Raw genomic sequence first — 18879 nt, 5'->3', positions numbered from 1 at the left:
AAGTGACTGGTCCCAGGGGCCCCGGATGAACACTCCCTCCCCATTGGTGAAGAATTCCTAATTCCTTCCCAGCTCTGCCACCTAAGGGCTCTAGGACTCTCGTGAGCAGTGTGACCCCTGCACCCATTTCCTTCTCTGTAAGATGGGGACAGGAGCTGTGAGAATTCAGGAATGTGAGCCGGCCTCTGCTTTCCGAACAGTGATGCCGCTGAGGGCTGACCCTGTTCTCTGCTCTGTAATCACCGATACATATACACGGGTGAGAACCATAAACTTTTATTAATGGAAAATGGAATGCCTCATTAACAGAAACCTTGTCTTAAAAATGGCAGAACACATTTATTAAAAAAAAAGTGAATTCACATTGGATTGAGCTACAACACGGTGGCAGGATTTGCTTTTGCTTCTTAAAAGATTCCACAAGTTCAAGGTAACTCCGCTAAGAGTTCAACAGTACGTCTGTCCGCCTACCAGGACGCGTGGACGGGTGGGGTCTAGTAGCTGCGGGTGAAGTGGGGGTACTGGTGGGGGTGGGGGTCTCTGTCGCCCCGGTCCTGGCCAGCCAGTCCGTCGCTGTCGAGGCCTCCGGCAGGCACCACATCACCTTGGGTGTGCCCGCCGTGTGCAAAGCCGCCTCGCCTAGGAACAAAGGCACGCGTGTGTTCTCACCGTGTCACCTCGCAACAGCAGGCTCAGAGCCCCCTGGCTTTTTCCAGAGGAGAAAATTCACAACCACAGGTTGCCTTCTGGGGAGGGCTGCTATGGGAGTGTTTTCAAAACACTCAACCAGAAAGCTGATCAAGGATGCAGAAAGTGAGAGGAACTGAGGAGCGAGAAGAAATCAGCTTTATGGGCAGATAAAACTTACCCCGATATTCCGCCCCGATCTGCCATGTGCCCGGGGCCCGAGGGTCCAGACAGGCCCCTCTCACCACCTGGAAGAGAAGGAAGAGTCTGCTAACACTCCCTTCTCAGAAGCCCTAGGAAAGCTGGCGGAACCCTGGCCGCCCCTGCCCAGAAGCCCTACCAGACCTGCAGGCGGGGGTCAGCCAATACCTTGCCACCGAGAGTGCTCCCGGCCCGCTGTGTCCGTGTCCACTGTGCCCGGCCAGGTGCGCTCCTGATGTTCCTCCAGCCTCTGGCTGTGCTCCGACCAGTCACGGCCACCTCTTTGCCAAAACAAAAGGCAGACACACAAAGGTCCCACTATGCTTCCAGGGAGAGGTTGTGGCTGTGGCTGGGCGATTGTGCCCTCCTGTCAAGAGTTTCTGAGAGAAGTGGGCAAAGAACAGGAAGCGACACTTCCCCAGAGAAACACATGTGGCCAGTAAGCACATGAGTAGGTCTTCAGCACAGCTAATGTCACAACCACCTCACCCGTCAGGATGGCTACTATCAAAAAGACAGACGACGGTGTCAAGTGCAGGTGAGGACGTGCAGACACAGGGATCCTCACACCAGGCTGCTGGCAATGTGAAACAGTACAGCCCCATTGGAAAATAGCACAGTGGTCCCTTGAAACGTTAAATGTAGAACGGCCATGTGACCCAGCGATTCCACTCCAAGGTGTATGAGACCGGTAAACCTGAATTTACACAAAAACTTGTACACCAACCACCCCAAAGTGGAGACCACCAAAGTGTCCATCAACTAACTCATGAACAGATACAAAAAATGTGGTCCCTCCATAAACTGTGAGATTCATCAGCCTGGAAAAGGAGAAAAGCCCTGACATTCTCTCCAACACGGATGCACCTTGAGGACATGATGCTCACTGAGAGAAGCAGACACAGACAGACAGTGTGTGATTCTACTGATGGGAAACATCTAGAACAGACCAATCCAGAGAGAGAGAAAGTGGGTTAGTGGTTGCCAGGGAGATGGGGAGGGTCTGCTGATGGGGGCTTCTTTGGGGGGTGATGTAAATGCTCTGAAATGGGTCGTAGGGATGGACGCATGGATCAACTGAAAGCCATCCAACTGCGCTGTCGACAACGAACTGCACAGTGCACCTTCAAACAGCTGTTTCAGACAGAAACCCTGGGAGCTGACGATCCAAACCCAGTCCCCATGTGCAGGTGCAGCCACCTGGCCCCAGGCTGTGTGATGGCCGCCCAGTCCCACGGTGACGCGGCTCCACACAGCCTGCTGCCAGAGCACGAACTCACCCCTTTACACTGAAGACTGTGGCTGAACAGCCTAAGAGAACTCGGTGTTAAGCAGGTCACTATCTATCCAACTGGCACCCTAGTCTCTGATCAACATCCGGAACACTCCTAGAGATGTGGCAAAGACTTCTGGTGATTGTGACACCAGCCTGACAAGACACCCAGACAACTCTGGAGCACAGGGCCGAGTGAAGCTTCTCTACTGTTGACAGGGGACAAGCCTTAGACGGCCTCAGGGCTACCTGCTTCAGCAGCCAGGGCCTGCGATAGGGACCTTCACACCTAGGGCTGACACTGTTCCGGGTGACCTGGCGGGCACATACACCTGGATCCCTTGCACAGAAGCCAAGCTGGGACCAAGTGAGGGCAGTGATGCCCCCAGGGAGGCTTGGCATGGCCTGCCCGCTAACCTGGGTGGAGGTGGCGGCCCCCGGCCCTCGCTCATCCTCTTGTCGGAGCCGTAGCCGCCCCAGCCGTCTCGGGAGTCTCGGGCGTGGCGCTCTGGTGGTCCTCCATGGCTGTGGCGCTCGTCTGAGTAGTGCTGGAAGGCCAAGAGGGACAGGGCGACTCCAGCCTCACGGTTCCTGGATAGGCCTGTGGCAGGCCCACCCTCTGGGTCTGGTCAACCTGCAGACCCTGCCACCCAAGAGGACATGCCCAGGCCCTTTCTGACACTTCTTGATCCCTTCCTCACTTAAGAACCCTGAGGACCCCTAACGCTCTATCACTGATGCACATGAAGGACCAGCAGAGGGCCCCTGACCCCGTGAGCACGGAGAGTCCCAGGCTCTGGGTCCACCAAGGCATCACTCAGACCTGTCTTCCCTGAAGACGACAAACACCTGCACCTTGCTGGTGACAGGAAGCTCCCCCTACACCACTAGGGCAGGCCAGCGCCCTCAGACCCCTAGCTCAGTACTGTGGAGGCCTGGAAGCCAGCAATGCTGCTGGGAGTGGTTCAATGCCCCTGGCCAACCAAGTCAGTGCTCTGGAAGCAAGAGATCTTGGGAGCAAGAGACGCTATGTATTCTTTCACCACCCCCTCTGCCCCCTGACCCCATTTAAACAGCCACGACTCTGACACTGCCACCACCTTTCTCATGGGGGTGGCATCAGCTCTCCTCTGAGCTGACACCCTAGGGTACCTGCAGGCCCTCAGACAGAGGCACCCACCCCAGTACCTGACAGGGATGCCCTAAAACACAGGCTTAATGACCCCGGCAGGCTGCTAAGCCCCTGTTTGGGACATCCCATGTGTCTAGACTGGAAGGCATTCTACATAAGCAGACAATCAATCCTCTTTATTCACTTCCCATTGAATAAGATGAACAAGCCCTATGTATTTAATGTCCATGTCTGCCCACTGCACAGAAGCAGCCATGCTCCCAGCCTGAGGTCTGGCTTTTACTCACCTGCCCATCTCGCTCTCCCATCACTGATCTTGAACCTTCCCTCCTGCAAAACAGAAGTATCTCATTCCAGTGGCAGCTGACGGCTCTCTCTGATACTGCTGCAGACCACACGGAAGAGTCCAACAACTGGGGTACTTATCCTCTTTCACCACATGAGAACAGTTAATTGACTGACAGGCCTGAAAAAAGAGCTGGCTGGCAGCTCCCTGGGGGTAGGAGTGAAGTCGGAGCCTAAGAAAGTGGGGAGGAAGGTTTTACTGAACTAAAGTCCCTCACAGGAGTCTCAAAAGTAGAGATCCAACCCACGAAGCCAATGCCAAATTAATCTGTGGCCTGGTGACAAACTGGATAATAAGAAAGCCTTGGTGGTCTTAACCTCTGGTATGATCTGACCCATGTGACTAACACATCGGAAACCAAGTCCGGCCATGATTAAATAAATGAGTGGTGTCTCAGCCTGTCTTCACCCCCATCTCCCTTCGCTCATGGAGGAGCTAATGAGCAGTGAAATGGCTCAAGGATATGCAGCCTGGGCAAGCGCAATGAGAAACTTAAAGAAAGAATGCTTAAACTGGAAAACCAAGGGCTGCCTTTCTAATAAATGAGATAGTCTTCATTAAAGAGGCACTGGCAAAAAAAATTACACCCCCAGACCCTTAAAACACAAAGCAGGCCTGAGAGGGCCACTGCCACACCCTGCAGTCAGCCCCCTTGGTGCCCGCTGGCTCGGGCCCCATGTAGGTCAGTGACCCCTGCAGATGGCTCCAGTGGGTCACGGCCTTTCTCTAAACCACTTCCTCATCCTTAAGAACAAGGAGGCTGGGCCATGCCCTCCCCTCCTCAAAGACCTGTGCTCCAGTGCAACTCCTGCTGGGGGAGGGACAAGAAGGAAGAGTGGCCACAGAGACCCCAGGGAGCTTTGCAACCCAGAGCCTGGGACCCGCCCATTGTAAGAGGACAGTGCACGAAACATACACCATGAGGCCTTCCCCAGAGTCAAAGCGAAAATGCCCTAAGGGACCACTGATTCCCACATCCCGATCAAGGTCTGTCTCTAAATCCCACGTGTGGCGGTCACTAGGAACCTCCAGTATGAGAAGAGATGGAGACCTACCCCTGCTGGAGAGGGGTGGGGCACTGACCTGTCAGCTACATGCTCCTGGTACCGGCCCCGGTCACGGTAGTCGAAGTGGTGGAAACGGTGATCAGGCCGAGGGAAGTCCGGGCGGTACCTGTCCTCCATGGCCATGCGCTTTCCTTCTGGCCAATAGGCGTCATCTCGCCTGTTTTTCATTTTTAAAAAGATGCAAATTTCACTTATGAGAGAATGAGCAGAAAAAAAAAGAGGGTGGAGGTGGAATGCTCTCTCCAGACACAGTATCGTTTAAAATGTCCTGCAGGGCTAATCTCTAAACATTCAGTCATTATCGCTTTGACTTGATATATTAAAAACCCCAAACTACCAAAAGGCACCCTGGCATTCTCATTTGACAGTCCTGAAAGAAGAACCACTGTGAACTAACTGTATCACAAGGATGTTAATACCTTGATCCCAAGGTATTGAGCTCCCACAAGAGCTCAAATGCAAGTGAAATGAAATATTTGATTCTCCAGAAACAACATTCTGAGTTACCACATTTCCAACTCGTTGTCTACGGTAACCCGAACTTCCCTTCGCGCTTTTCAGAAGCAAAGGGAATTAGATCGGGTGACAGCGAACTACATACAATTTGGGATGGTCTCCAATTATCTTCTTCCTGATTTTTACTAAAAAATTAGGCTCAAAGGTGGTGGGGTGATGGGAGACCGTCAGTTAAGCAGCTCAGAGAAGGTGGAGAGAGAGAAACCTCCTTTCTTAGAGGAAGGCAACCTACTTTTCCACAGCACCGACTCTGTGCCTCCCACTCCAGGAGGACATGTGAGCCCGAAGGAGATGGCAGGGAACACAGCCTAACACATGCCTGCCTGTCTCCTCCCCACTAGACAGTGTCAAGCTCCCCCAGGAACCACAGTGCCAACGAAAGGACTGCCAAGGCAAGAGCATCACCAAGCCTCCACCAAGTGGCAGCTCTGGAGATACTCTACTAGCTGCGGAGGCGGCAGCTACGAGCTCTGCCCAGGTGTCCATCTTCAGCATTCCCGACTCCCCACATCAAGGTGGCCGCAGCCACTCCCCACTCTGACTGCGGCCTTACCGCCCAATGTCGTAGGGCCTCCTGACCACCGACCGCCGCTCCTGCTCATAGCGTAGCTGCTCCTGCTGGTGCCGCAGCTCCTCACGCTCCCGCTGGATACGTTCCTGCTCACGCCGGCGCTCCCGCTCCACGCGCTCCCGCTCCCGCTCCAGCCGTTCGCGCTCCAGGCGCTCCCGCTCCAGGCGCTGCCACTGGCGGTCAAGCTGCTCGCGTTCCCGCTCCAGCCGCGCCTTCTCCTTGCCCTCGTGGAAGGCCTCCAGGCGCTGCTCCCGCTCCCGCTGCTCACGCTCTCTGCAGACACAGGAAGGCCACCCTGACTTTCCCACATGGTGGCGCCCAGTCCACATGGTGGCACTGAGGTCCTCGGAGGGAGCCTGGACACATCAAGCTCCTGGATGTGACCTGGCTGCCCCCTCACAGGCTCCAACCTGCCCCTTGAACGGCTCTGATCGTCCAGAAACCCCAAACTCCATCCTTTCCCCTTCTCCAACTAGCAAAACCAGGGTGAGCTGGGAGGGAGGGATGATGGCGAGTGGACACAGAGCCTCAGGTCCAGACCAGTAGGACCTGCTCAAAGAGCACCAGAATGAAACCACAGGTAAACAAGGGCAGAAAAGTAAAAAAAAGCAAAGGATAACCACTACCCTGAAGTTCCTGAGCAGATAAAACCCTGGAGACACGGATGACAGCCACTCTCCCTGAGACGCAACTCATGCTCCTTTTTGTCACCCCTTCCCTCTCCGAGGGTGTACGTTTAACATATGGCATTTTGAAAGGGACCTAAGACGGTGTGGGGACAGGAGAAAGCCAGGCACCAGTGAAGGAATCACAGGTCTTGCCCCTTGGCCACCACACATAGGAGCTGGTGAGGGAGCTGGGTATGCCCCCCTGCTCTCCTCACTCGCTCCCAGGGTGCCAGGGAAGGCTCTACACCAAGGGCAAGCCAGCTGGAAGTGAAACATCTTCAAATGGGTCAAGAAACTCTGACTTTCTAAAGCCCACATGCAGAAGCTAAAGTCACACTATTTTAGAAAAGCAAACTGGAGAAGCTGGTGATCTTTGACCCCAGAGACCCTCCTCTGTCAAAGCCACAGGTGGCCTGGGTATGCGTGCTACCTGGGCCAGGGCACAACTTCAGCCAGAGGAGATGCTGCTGAGCAGAAACAGCCTTGGATGACTATGCTGGGACGACTACGTCATGGGATGGGCGGGTGCAGCACGGACAGCAGGAGGCCAGCAAGCCCAGGCGGCTGGCTCGGGAGGAAGGGCATCCCCCCGAGAAGAGACCCCACTCACCGCCGCCTCTCTGTCTCTCGGATCTCCCGCTCCCGCTGCCTCTGGCGCTCTCGCTCCCTCTGTTCTTTGATTTTATCAAACGACAGGATGTCTCTCTTCTCTTTGCTTTCCGACTTGCGATCCTGACTCTTTGAGCTCTGTTGACCAAAACTGGCTTATGAATGTCAGGGAACTGATGATGACAAATATACGAGGCAAGTGAAATTAGCATGTCTGGACTAGACTAAGAACCTTGGGTCCCCTGGGGTTTACAGGGAGGCCCCAGCACGGGTTGCCTCACACCGCCTGAGTTTGGGTGCTACAGCCTTGCTTTCAAATCTTGCAAAGGGCATTAATGAAAGAGAAGGAGTAGGGTAAAACCTCAGCAAGCAGTTTCTCTGGAATCGCAGAGCCAAGCTCTCTGCATTATCTACAACAAAACCAGGCTCCCCAGAGGCATAGGGCAGGCGCACAAGCCAGGGCAGCAATCACTCTGCTCGGTGGGGTCACCCTTCGACTGCTGGTTCAGGGCTCAGGCAGGAGGCCTCCATACAGAGCAAGCCAAAGGCCCCCAAGTGTAAACCAGCACAGTAAAGCAGAGTACTGTGGGCACTTCTGTGCTCTTCCATTTCTGGGAGAAGGCAGGAAACACTGACAAATGACTTCCATTCTGAGGCTCTCCAAGGCTTGGGCTCCCACACTGGCCACAAGCCAGCCTCTCCTGGAGGGTTTCGTGTAACTCAGAACCCAGGGCCTCCTGTGGACCCACTGCCTCACAATTCCCAGGGAAGGAGCCTGGGACACATTTTTTAAAAAGGTCCTCAGCAGTCTTAACTGGCTCACAGAGGGGCAAAATATCAATGAAAAACAAAGCAATCCAAAAGAAAGTCAAAGGTCATAACCAAACATTTTACTGAAGAGGGAAAAAAAAGGAGGGGACAGAGACCTGTCCACGCTCATTACAAGGACAGGTTCACAACCCCAAACACAGCAATGATCTGCAAGGAGGGCAGAACTGGGAGTCTGAGCACACACTGCAGGCTGGAGAAGGGAAGGACAGACGGCCTGCATCCTGAGGTACAGACGTCATCTGCTGGGGAGGGTGGCATGGCAGTGGCGGGGGGAGAGGTCTGTGTCTCACATTGGGTTCCCGGGTCCACAGCCTGCCCTAGTCACTTCTTAGTGGCCTGGCACATGCCAGTGTCCTCCATAACCTTTCTGAAGGGCACTCAATGAGCATCTACCACAACAAACAATGTGTCTGCAGCTCTGGACCTGCCCTAACAAATAGTATACCCACAAATGCTGCATCCAGAGGGGACGTGGAGACAGCCAGTGTCCGCCAGCAGAGGACTTGGTCAAAATGACCACGGTACATCCACAGCTCAGTAATAAAGCTTTATGCGGAAAAGGACACCCCTGCACACACACCTGGATGGATTTCAGGGATACCATGCTGAGGGCAAAGACCAATCTCAAGGTCATGGTTGTATGATTTCATTCACACACATTCTCAGGACACCATGCTGGTGACAAAAAACCGCTTACAGGCTTCCAGCATTGGGGATGGACTGGTGGAGTGGGGCAACGTTACAGGGGTGTCCAGGAGGACATCTCTGTGCTGAGGGACCAGGTATGCGTGTGGACTGCAGTGGCAGGACTCAGGTCTACACTGGTGACAAAGTATCCTGGTGCTGCCCCACCTCCACACAGTTAACGGGGACAGAACCACCGGGCAGGTTCTTGGGACCTCTGTACTATCTCTGATAACTTCCCAACAATCTATAATCACTTCGAAACTTGAACTTTAAAGCCGACCTTTTTGTCCCATACATACAGCTCCACAAGACAGCACCGATGTGCACAGCACCAAGTCCCAGGAGCCCAGGCCCCATGGTGTGGTGCGTGTAGATACGTGAGTGGCGGGTGCACTGGCCGCTGAGAGGGGCCCATGCAGAGTGGAGGCTTCCGCTTTGCTTACCTCATCTCTTTCTGTACTAGTTGTATTTCTCATCAAGTTTACATTTTTGTTTAACATCAGAGTTATCTGGCTGGTGAGATTATTGGCCTTCCTTGATTTTTCTCTGTATTTTATGGTTCTCCTCAGGGGAACACAGCATTGGGAACTGCCGCTTTATGGACCCCAAGTGCTCATTTCAAAATTAAGCCTCAACATCATAAAGTGCTCTTGGGTGAACACTGCTAGCTCTATATCACTAAAAGGGAACTGCTCTCCTCGCTCATGTTTTAGTTAGAACCTTCAGCTGGGAAGCAAAGGGTTCAGTTTGCCAGAGTAGAAAAAGTAAAACAAGAAGCAATAAGCTTGTCCTGTGGTGCAGGACACATAGGCAACGGAGCTCACTCTGATCGTGGAAGAGAGGCAGGTGGGCTCAACTTGTCTTTTTGGTTAATTTAATAAAAAACTAGGAAAAACAGCTACAGAAAATGAGCAGAACCTGCCTTCCAGCCTGACAAGCCCTAGGCCTTGCCCATTCTATCCAGTTCATGAATCAGCTCTCCTGAAGATTAGGTATAGAGTAATAGGATTGGCAAAGGGTCAACACGTTTATGGGCTACAAACACAGTTAAGGATTGTTTCAGACTAAGTTTCAGAACTTAATCCGTGTCTGTGCACAGTCTAGTTATTAATAGCAACATGTCTCCTAAGTATTTCAAAGAACCTTAACATTTCAAGGGTGAAACAACGCTGTTCTCCTAACACAAATCAATGTGGTTGTTAAACCGTCACTGGAACCGGCTGGACTCGAGAGGGCAAGGGCAATACTCACTCTCTCCTTTGACCTGCTTGTGGTTTTCACGCTGATGACAGGCTCCCCTTTGGATTTATCCATCACAACAGTTCGTTCCATTCCTCTGCTTCCTTCAGGAAAAACACACCGTCTATGAACGCATGTCGACACCCTCCCTCCCCGACCACAGGTGGGCCCCAGGCTGACTGGGGGCTCTGGACACACCTTCCACAGACTGCTGCTAAGCTCTGGAGCCTTGGTGTCCCCACTCGCCTCTCCGATGTGATAAAAAGCGCTGCTGACATGGCAACATTAGGTGTGAGGTGGCTAGTGTCCCCCGACTGGCCTTTACTCATCTGGGGTGATCTGTTCGATTCTTACGGCATAAATGAGGATCAAAGTGCATTCTGCAATATGGGTGCAAACATTTGCCACCTGCGGGCTTCCTTCACCCCCACACTAAACCCCAGCAGCTTCAAGGTGAACCCACTTGGACGTGTGTTCCGCCCACACATCTTGGGAAGCTCTGCACAACCCAGGGCCCCATATTCCAAGTCAGACGCTGCCTGCGGGCTCATGCGCCCTGCCAGATGGGTGAGCTCCCTTCATTCATCTCCCACAATGAAGGCTTCCAAACTGATTTTCCCTCAATGACACAATTAGCAGGCTCTAACCACCCCAACAATGACTGATTTAGGGATTTACAATACTTGAGGAACATCTTAAAAAACATGCCTGTCTTGAAACTGCTGGCAAAGTATCCCAAACACTTGAGATGTAACTTGTAATGTGCTGTACCAAATTCCTAGGCTCCAGCTGGCTGGGTTTTGTTTATTTGGGGGGGGGGAGGGGAGGGTGCACACGTTGGTTTTATTTTTTCAACAAAGTGCTCTGTGGACTCATGCAAACCCAAAGGTCAGAGCACAATCAACTGTGATAAAATGACAACAGAGGTGAAGTGCCCCAAGTGTGGCTGCTGCAATGGTGCAATGGATGTACATCCTCTGAGGTTTCCGTTTTCTGGTTTTTTTCTTCTTTTTTTTTTTTAAACTATATCTAGTGTTAACATAAATGCAGGAAAAACTTGATGACAGAAGAGCAGAATCTCACGGAATCAGTCACAGGAACCCAGGACACCTGGCTCTTGCAAATCCCACACTTTATTCTGCCAGAGACTCAGGGAAAGCAAATACCCAGGTCACTGAGCCACCAACAAACACAGACCCTGACCAGGAAAGCTCCGGATCTCTGATCTGCAAACTCCCTTCAGCCACTTCATCACCGAGGCTCTGGTGCTCTCAGCGCTTCCTGTACACAGCTCAGCTCAGCAAAGGGCACCTGCTGGGCCCTCACTCCACATGCCTACTCGCCGCCCTTGCCATCTCTTCCCGTCCTGTCAACACATAACAGACTCATCACCTGATTTCGTGACTCTGGACCGATTTTCAGGTCCTGATTTCAGCTCGTTTTCATCTTTCTCTTCCTTTTTAATGTCTTCAGGCTCTTTTTCCTCCTTTTTCTCCATCTTCTCTTCCTTCTTAATGATGGTTCTGTGTACAAAGAAACAAAGTTACCATACCTGAGCTCCTGAGAGTCCCTCAGGGGCAGGTCATACTTCCACACACAGCAAATCTGCCCGCTGGCAGTCAAAGGAATAGAATTATTTGAAAACCATGGGAAAGATAATACCCTCTTCAGATACAGCCCCTTCCCACTGAAGTTCCCTGCTACACCTAGAAACCTGCTGCATGACACTGAAGGCTCACAGGGCGTTTTTCCCAAAGGCTAAATGCACCAGTACATCAACAGACCCACAAGCAGACACAAGAAACATTCCAACTGTATTAAAAAGCCTGTTAAAGACTAATTTCAAATGCTTCCTTTTGTTTTTGTGGAATATTATTTTTATCTTTTGTAGGAAAAAAACACGTTTCCCAGTAAGTAGAGTGTAAAACCGAATGGAGGTTCAGCACAAGGATGGGTGGTGCCTGCCGCATGGAGCAGTGGTTCCCACCCAGACCACCTGCATACCACACTCTGGGGGAGGGACAATGCCATGTGATGTGCCAGCAAACATGAAAACCATTAGTGCTATTTCAGCTGAAGGCGATTTCCCGCTAAGCAGTCAAACACATCACGGCTGCCATTCAAACATGTCTCCCATATCCTCTACTGGTGTTCGTCTCAGTCCATGCTTACTGAGTGCCCGCTGCATGCTAGGGTCCAGGCTGGGAAAACCAGGCCCCATGAGACCTGCTAACAGGCACCCCTGCCCTCTCTTCCCACCAACCAGGCAGAGTGTGGGAGGCCCAAGGAGTCCTCTCCCAGGTGCCCCGCAGCACACCCTTCCCTCCTCCTAAACTTCACACATGAAGCTGTCATCTTTAATTGGAACCATTCACTCTAAATGCTTGTAATGTACAACACCAAACACTATAGATACAGCTCAAGTCTGCACCCTGAGACAGCCACCACGGATGCCTTTATTGCCAATCACGTGGCTCCACCTCTGCTGGCTTTACATTCATGTCCCTATAACCATGACGCCCTCCAGCGATGCTCTAGGTTTCTTAAGACTGACACAGCAGGATGGTCCTTGTGCTGCTCTATCACACCTTTCAACCCACGCTCTGCCCGTCAAGCTGTGTAGACACACTGCACAGATGTGGGTCTTCTCACCTGCTGCACCCCAGTCCTCTGTTATTCACCTGGTTCTCCTCTGACAGACTAGAGATTGCTTCCTGGTCACTATGTGACTGCAAGAGAAGTCCCCAGGAAGCGCCTTTGACATGCTTCTTCCACTCTTGGTGTGGGAACCCTCTCCCTCCCAGCAGACCTAAGAAACATCTTGAAAGGAGATGCCTCCTACTTCTTCCAAACTCACATGCCACCTCCTAGACACAAAGGGACTTCTCAGTATCACAAAGTTAAGGGATTTCTTTTCTTCTATTTTTTTTTGGTTGCGCTGTGTGTCTTGTGGGATCTTAGTTCCCCGGCCAGGGACTAAACCTGGGCCATTGGCAGTAAAAACACAAGAGTCCTACCCACTGGACCAAGGAATTTCCTAAAAAGCAATTTCTAAAACACTAGATGCATATATACACCAAAAGTGTCAGCCCTGGGTAGTGGGGTTATACTTGACATCTGAGTGCACTTTCGAAATGGCAATTTCATAAAAACTCATCCAAGACCAGCCCCCTCTTCAGGAAAAGCTTCTCTATGTCCCTTAGGCTGATTACCAAACCTAGAAATTTTCAAAACGAGAGGTCAACAAGGGTGTCCACTGAAGAAAGAGTAAGATTAAAATCAAATTATAAAATGCTCCTACATCACCTATGTGAGAGCAGTTTGGTTTCAAACAACTTAAGTTTGTCACCCAGTTAAGTGCCCCTATATAGGGGGAAGAGCCCCTGCTTGCCACAGGCCCATTCCACTCCTTTCCCAGCTGCGCCTCCTTCCACGCAGAGCACAGGGCTCACAGCATCATTCCACTGGTTGTGGAATCCACCTGACAAGGGCTCACTAAGGGGGCTTGCACTCCCTTCCTTGCCCCCGTGGCTTCCCGTGTTCTACCAGAATTGGTTTTCAGCACCACTGACGGGATGTGTCTCTTAGGAGAAGTTGCCGATAAAACTACCATCTCACCCCTAATACAAAAAGGCTCACCTGACATGCATTTCTCCAGGGTTTATGAATTCCAATTTGGCTATTTCATTTCCAATGAAGATCAACAAGAACATCTTTAAAAACTAAGTTTAACTTATGAATATAATTTTGCCCCTAAGCATGTTTACTTAACCATAAATTTTCTTACATGAAAAAAACAAGGAGAAGAAAAGAATTACAGAAGACTAACATTCTCAGCAAAGGATTCAACTTTTAGAGTGTAAGTGGACCTAGAAATGAACATAAATTGTGCTGCCAATACAAACTCATGGCAGATACTCTACCTTCTGAGAAAGGCACCCTGTCAGGCACGTCAACAGTCTACCTCCTCAAAAGACATAAACCTACTGTTTTGATAAAAGTATCAACAGGGATGGACTCTCTCTCCCGCGGGCATGCACACGCTCTCTCTCTCTCTCTCTCTCTCTCCCCACGCACTCCTCCACTCTCTTCTCTTCGAGTCTTGGATTCTCCTGCTATCTTCTAAATAAAATGGAGCTGTAACACTGATTTGCCTAAGAGCTGTAACACGGTTTGTCCAAGACCCGAGAGCTGTGATGCGCCGAGGGCTTTAATGTCCGTCGCTCCAATTCTTTGTTGTGACGAGACAAAGAACCAAGGAACATACACTCTCGTGACAGTCCTAACCACTGCATCGCCAGAGAATTCCCAATAGTGCTAATTTTATTTTATTAAAAAAATTTTTATTGGGGTATAGATGATTTACAGTGTTGTGTTAGCTTCATGTGTATATATATATATTTTTTTTAAAGTCTGTAACTCTGCTGTTGTTCAGTCGCCAAGTCCTGTCCAACTCTTCATGACCCCATGGACTGAAGCAGGCCAGGCTTCCCTGTCCCTCACCATCTCCCAGAGTTTGCCCAAGTTTATGTCCATTGCATCTGTTACTGTTTTATAAATAAATTCATTCGTACCTTTTTTTAAGATTCCACATATAAGAGATACATCATATGATATTTGTTTTTCTTTGACTTATTTCACTCAGTATGACAATCTCTAGGTCCATCCACCAATATTGCTAATAATAATTTAAGGATGCTGTTAGTCCTTTACAGAATTTCCAGAAGATTGTGTATGAAAAAAGGACAGCTTTCTTTATTTCTGTTTTTGCTATTATTTATTAATTTGTTTTTTTGTTGCCTTCAGTTTTTAAGAAAAAAAAAAAAAAGTATCAACAGGGAATGCCTGCTTTGAAAGATCTGTCCTTGTTTTCATCTTGATTAAAGATGCAGATCACCTCCTTTATAAAAATAGTACCTCAGACCTGCAGTTCCCAAACTATAGTTCAAGGCACACCAGGATGGGTCAACTCACAAGTGCCCTGGGATATTTTAAATTTTGAAGACAAATATTCGCTTTATGTCAGATGCTAGGTGAACTAGGAGCTTTTGGTTACTCATCTCAATATGAAATCAGGCTATACTCCTTTGGGTAACACTGGCTTTGGAAAGCTGGGCTTCTGCAGTTACTGTGATAAAATATAAGAACTGCACAAAAATCAATGTGGATCAGGAAAGATTTCAAGGTTTGCAAGGCCGTGCAACAGCTCAGAATGTCAAGAATGAAGTAAAAATATAGCTGACTCTTAAACAATGTGGGGTTTGGGGTGCTGATCCATTACATAGTCAAAAGTCAACTTTTAACTTCATAATCAGCCCTTCCTATCCACATGGTTCCACATTTGCAGTTTCAATCAACTTCGGCTCCACAGTGCTATCGTTATTTACTCCTGAAAAGGCTCCCCGTGTAAGTGGACCCACTCAGTTCAAATCTGCCTTGCCAAAAGGTCTTTCAGTCTGTTATTTGTTTCAACAGATAAATAACTTGTTTGAACATAAATCTCTATGCTGTGCTCAATCGTGTCTGACTCTTTGCAGCCTCATGAACTGCATGCAGCCTGCCAGCCTCCTGCGTCCATGGGAATTTCCAAGCAAGAATACTGGAGTGGTTTGTTACTTCGTGGTTTGTTACTTCCTCCTCCAGAGGATCTTCCTGACCCAGGGATCAAACCCTCATCTCCTGCATTGGCAGGCGGATTCTTTATCACAGCAAATCACTGGCTCAGTGATTTGAACATGAATATTAAGATGCAAGAACCACCTGAGATTTAAATGAGGAGCTGATGACCCTGTGGCTGCCACTTGGCATCCTCCCAAAAGAAAGGTTTTTAAAAAGCACCTTACTTTTCAACTTTGATCTCCACTGAATGATGTCTGTCAACACTAGACAATTTTTCCTTCTTCACTTCGCACTCTTTTCTGTCAGACAGCTTTTTCCCAGAAGGTTCGTTTTTGGCCTAAAACACAACATAGACAGAAATGGCTCAGGGACCAGGTCTTCTGGCCTATGAATCCTGCAAGTTCCAGTGGCAAGGACGGCCTTACCTTCTCAACAGAGATCATCCTTCCATGAAGCTCAGTTCTGTGGAGATGGCTGATACACTTTGTGGCCTCGTCAGATGTTGACATGGTGACAAACCCATAGCACCGAGCCCCAGGACTGCGGGCATTGGTCACCACTTTGGCTCCAACAACCTTCATGAGAAAGGGTACTCTAATTTTCTCATAAAAATAACCACACTATGTGTCAAAAATTACCTGCAATTAATTGATCATCAGAATTATTTCTACTTGTTTGCACTTTTCTGAAATTGTTGTTCCTTGCAAGGATTTATTAAAGTACTTCTAATTAATCCTGACCTGTCAAAATACAATTGCTTTTGATACAAAATCAACTCTCACAGTGACAATATAAATAAGAAAAGCTAAAGACAGACGTCAGTAACCACAACTTCAGTAACCTTGAGACAAATGAAACTAGAAATACAATAAGATGCAGCAAAAGAAGTTCTAAGGGGAAAGTTCATTGCAATGAATGCCCACATCAAGACAAGAAAAAACTCTAATAATGAAAGGAATCAGAATGCAAACTAGTCACATATACCAGATACAGCTAATTAGCCATATATCATCAAAAACACATAATGCAAAGTCAAGCAGATAAAACAAGTATAAGCCACCCCCCCACCAAAAAAAAAAAAAACAGGGCACAAAGCAAGACGACAGACTTAAAGCCCACTATACCAATGCTCGTGTCAAATGTAAATATTCCCAAAGGACATTCGAAATGAGGGTTGGGACACACAGAGAGCCTGAGACACGTGAGCCTGGGCTTTGGCTCTGACCTCCTCTGACTCAGCTGGTCAATGAGAACAAGTTCGCTCCTCTCTGGACCTCCTGTATCCAGCTCTAAGACGGTGAGGGGACCCATGCTTCCTAGGGTCCCAGCAGACCCTGACATTCATGGTTTTCCACATAGGGATAGAGAACCACTGCCCAGCCTGCAAAGGGAAGCCCCGATATATCCAAAGCACCCCATATAGGGCCAAAAGGGAAAGAGCCTTTGCTGAGAGGGACACAGATGTCAGTTCTCACATCAGAGATGAAGTTCTGCCTTCTCCCCTCTCCTCAAAGTGAGGGGTTGGGTCATTTGAGCATTCCATCCAACTAATTAGCCATGCCAAGGCATCACTTCTGATGGCAGGTAAGCCCAAGTGAAAAAAGACAGCACAGAAAGTGCCCAGTTCCCTGTCGGCGCCCCTTCCCCGATTCCGCCGCCATCAAGCTTCTTGAAGATCAAGCCTCTGTCTGCACACCCAGTCCCAGGGCCCAGTTCCACTGCACGGCCTTCCTGAGTCCTGCTGCCCTGGTCCAACGGCCAGGCACATTCAACACTCAGGTCTTGGCCCAAACATCACATCCTCAGTGATAATCACTGAGTCCACCTTCCAAGTCTAAATTAGGTCCTTCTACCATACAATGATGGCAGACAGTAATCTTCAATATACTTAAAAATGCATACATATGACATGTTGTAGTAAGTTATTTTCCAGCAGATGTTAAGACCTAGAACAATGCCTTGTTATCTGTTTCAGCTTTACAATCAGTGAAAGTCGTTCAGTCATGTCTCTTTGAGACCCCATGCAATTTTCCAGGACAGAATACTGGAGTGGGTAGCCTTTCCCTTCTCCAGGGCATCTTCCCAGCACAGGGATTGAACCCAGGTCTCCCTCATTGCAGACGGATTCTTTACCAGCTAAGCCACAAAGGAAGCCCAAGAACACTGGAATGGGTAGCCTATCCTTTCTCCAGCGGATCTTCCCAACCCAGGAATCAAATCGAGAGTCTCCTGCATTGCAGGTGGATTCTTTACCAACTGAATCATCAAGAGAAGCCCAGTGCCTGACTGTAAGTAAGTGAATAAATAGGTTTTGGCATAATAGCATTCTACGTCCTTCCAAATACTTCTTCAGGGTCTTGTCCGCTTCAGTCCCTAATTTCTCATCAAGGAACAAAGCCCTGAGCAAAGGAATGATGACCGGGCAGCCAAGATGGCACAGCGACCTGGAAGCCCTGCCACTTCCTGCTGCTGAGTGGTACTCTGCTGACTTCTCCCACCCACCACGGACCCCCAGGAGACCAGGAGACTGCTTCATTAGCTAATTCCACGACAACAGAATCATTCTTGAATGTTTCTCAGAAGTTTCTGAATTGTAATATTTTCCTCCTGCCACCGTGACCAGGAGTTGATTTATTTTTAAGCCACCATCCTGTTCAAATTCTCCAACTATGTACTTAAGATGCTAGAAGATATATGGAGACCAACTCTTCACTTACTGTTAAGGGGAAGAAACTCAGCATGCCAGCTGCCAGTGTTTTTTTCTAGTTGCTCCACAGCACGTGGAATCCTCCCAGATCAGGGATCGAACCTGTGTCCCCTGCATTGGCAGGAAGATTCCTAACCACTAGACCACCAGGGAAGTCCCAGTTTCCAGTTTGGTATTGGCTAAAAGACAGTTTGTTCAAGAGAAGCTGGAAAGCACAGCAGGGACACGGAGACTGTAGTTTTACACACCTTCTCTGAGCAGCACCTACAAGCTGTCTGCTCCGCCTGTCATCCACTCTCAAGCAGGAGACAAGGTTTACTACCCACAACTGGTTAGGTTCCACTCACCTCCAAGGTTTTGTTCTTGTCTATTTCTTTTCCCCCAACTGGAAATGAGAACCTATATGCCAAGCCCAGGTGGGTGGCAGCACATTAGGGGAGCGTACCTTTCCATATTTGCTGAAGAGGTTCTTCAGATCTGTTGCCCGAGTTGTGGAAGACAGTCCACTGACCCACAGATTCCTTCCAGAGCTATTGCTGATTCGACCTGCAGGAGGGAGATGATTATGCTTGGCCTCCTGAGACTGCAGCCCTCTCTTAAACCCTAACGCAATCCAACCTTGATTCCTCTGACTCAAGAATTTAATTACTGCCAACACATGGGACAGAAAATGAAAAATCTAGATCACAAAAACTGAATTTTCTTACTCGAGGATTAATCACACCT

General features: G+C 49.5%; 1 protein-coding gene across 5 annotated transcripts in view; it reads right to left on the bottom strand.

Annotated features, from left to right (window-relative positions):
* Nucleotides 1-260: 260 nt before the first annotated feature.
* The window catches only part of SAFB2 (scaffold attachment factor B2), a 29663-nt gene continuing 11044 nt past the window's right edge, over nt 261-18879 (bottom strand). For 4 of the 5 annotated variants that reach the window (XM_086409885.1, XM_086409887.1, XM_086409886.1 and 1 more), the window contains 13 exons: nt 18599-18699; nt 15872-16021; nt 15671-15783; nt 11220-11350; nt 9840-9931; nt 7072-7208; nt 5776-6066; nt 4723-4863; nt 3581-3623; nt 2579-2709; nt 1057-1169; nt 869-935; nt 261-639 (listed from right to left, as the gene is read on the bottom strand). In XM_086409885.1, the coding sequence (XP_086266011.1) occupies nt 495-639; nt 869-935; nt 1057-1169; nt 2579-2709; nt 3581-3623; nt 4723-4863; nt 5776-6066; nt 7072-7208; nt 9840-9931; nt 11220-11350; nt 15671-15783; nt 15872-16021; nt 18599-18699 (1655 nt within the window). In that variant the 3' untranslated portion in view covers nt 261-494. Of the gene's footprint in view, nt 640-868; nt 936-1056; nt 1828-2578; nt 2710-3580; nt 3624-4722; nt 4864-5775; nt 6067-7071; nt 7209-9839; nt 9932-11219; nt 11351-15670; nt 15784-15871; nt 16022-18598; nt 18700-18879 lie in introns of all 5 variants that reach the window. The other variant, XR_015166788.1, reaches the window with a different exon arrangement.

The sequence above is a fragment of the Bos grunniens genome, chromosome 7 (genome assembly GCF_055505025.1).
Source record: "Bos grunniens cultivar Pamir isolate PY7600 chromosome 7, Bosgru_T2T1.0, whole genome shotgun sequence".
In the NCBI taxonomy this organism is placed as follows: Eukaryota; Metazoa; Chordata; class Mammalia; order Artiodactyla; family Bovidae; genus Bos; species Bos grunniens.
Note: the sequence above shows the minus strand (reverse complement) of the source record. Positions and strands in the feature narration are given on the sequence as shown.